Source organism: Choloepus didactylus, chromosome 21, assembly GCF_015220235.1.
Source record: "Choloepus didactylus isolate mChoDid1 chromosome 21, mChoDid1.pri, whole genome shotgun sequence".
NCBI classification, from domain to species: domain Eukaryota; kingdom Metazoa; phylum Chordata; class Mammalia; order Pilosa; family Megalonychidae; genus Choloepus; species Choloepus didactylus.
In genome coordinates, this window is record NC_051327.1 from 52,768,722 (window position 1) to 52,770,274 (window position 1,553).

Genomic DNA, 1,553 nt, shown 5'->3' on the forward strand with positions numbered 1-1,553 from the left:
GGATATCAGGTTTGGATAATATATTGAAACAAATAGGGGTAAATGGATTTGAAACCATCTAGCAATAAATCTAATTAAATAATGCTTTAACTTCTTTCTAATGATTCACTGTCAACCCTAAAGTGTGAAGAATTATATATCATTCTGTGAATGTTAACATATGTAATGTTTTTGTGTGATCTGTGAGCTAAACTGTGATCCTTGTGCATCTGTATTCTACCATCTCTGAACTCCTCCTAAACTTCAAAAAGCAATGCCCTCTATCTTGTTGCCAAAATTAACTTTTCTAATTAATTTCATGTTTGTTTTTAGGAAAGAGCAAAAACCAAATTTTGGATCCTAAGATGGAGAGTGACCTTTAGTTTATTTTTGTTCTTATTTATTCCAAACCCCAAATAAAGTGTGGACATGGAGAAGGGAAACTGCAGCACTGCATCAGATTTCATCCTCCAGGGATTTTCAGACCTCCCTGAGCTGAGCGTCTTCCTCTCCCTGGTGTTACTTCTCATCTATGGAGTCACAGTGATGGGCAACCTGGACATGAGCACAGTGATCCAGGTCAGCTCTCAGCTTCACACCCCCATGTACTTTTTCCTTAGTCACTTGTCCATTGTGGATTTTTGTTACTCCACCATTATTGTGCCTAAGATGCTAGCAAATATCTTAGTCAAGGAAAAAGCCATTTCCTTCTGGGGGTGTATGGTACAATTCTACTTATTTTGCACATGTGTGGTCACTGAGGTCACCCTTCTGGCTGTGATGGCCTATGACCACTTTGTGGCCATCTGCTACCCTCTGCTGTACATGGTTATCATGTCCCAGAAGCTCTGTTTGGGACTGGTATCTGTCTGCTATCTCTATTCAGCAGTGTGTTCTCTGATTCATATGTGTTTAGCTCTTGAGATCCCAGCATATATCTCAAATGTGGTTAACCACTTCTCTGAATTACCCTCTTTGTTCTCTCTTGCCTGCTCTGATGTGTCTGTGAAAGAACTGGTGGTGTACATTGTGACCACTTTCAATGAGATCATCACCATCATGATCATTCTCACCTCCTCTTTGTTTATCCTCATCACCATCCTGAGGATGCACTCTGCAGAGGGAAGGCACAAAGCCTTTTCCATCTTTGCCTCCCATTTCATGGCTATCAATGTCTTTCATGGAACAATCCTTTTCTTTTATTGCAGACCCAGTTCTGACTATAGTCTGGAAAGTGATAAAGTGGCCACAGTGTTCTATACTGTAGTCATTCCCATGCTGAATCCCCTGATCTACAGCCTGAGGAACAAGGATGTGAAGGCAGCTCTCAGGAAAATGGCAGGCTTCAAAATATCTTCTTGAGAATGAATGTTTTAATAGGACTCAATTTTCCAAACTGGAGGGTGATAGAGGGGTGAGTTTGTGGTGTTGCAGTGTAAGAGTGGAGAGAACAGTGAGGAGCTAGGTAGGTATGAAAGATTCTTTTTGATTCACATATTTTTGTACCTTTTCAACATCCAAGAGTAGGATGGAGCATATTTCAAAATGTTCATTCCATGTTTTGTTTATTTATT

At 40.2% G+C, this 1,553-nt stretch overlaps 1 protein-coding gene across 1 annotated transcript; it reads left to right on the forward strand.

Moving 5' to 3' along the window:
• The first annotated feature begins 408 nt into the window (after nucleotides 1-408).
• On the forward strand, nucleotides 409-1,341 carry LOC119517875 (olfactory receptor 5L1-like). The gene has a single exon (XM_037814943.1). The coding sequence runs from the start codon at nucleotides 409-411 to the stop codon at nucleotides 1,339-1,341; it is 933 nt and encodes a 310-aa protein (XP_037670871.1).
• Nucleotides 1,342-1,553: the final 212 nt, after the last annotated feature.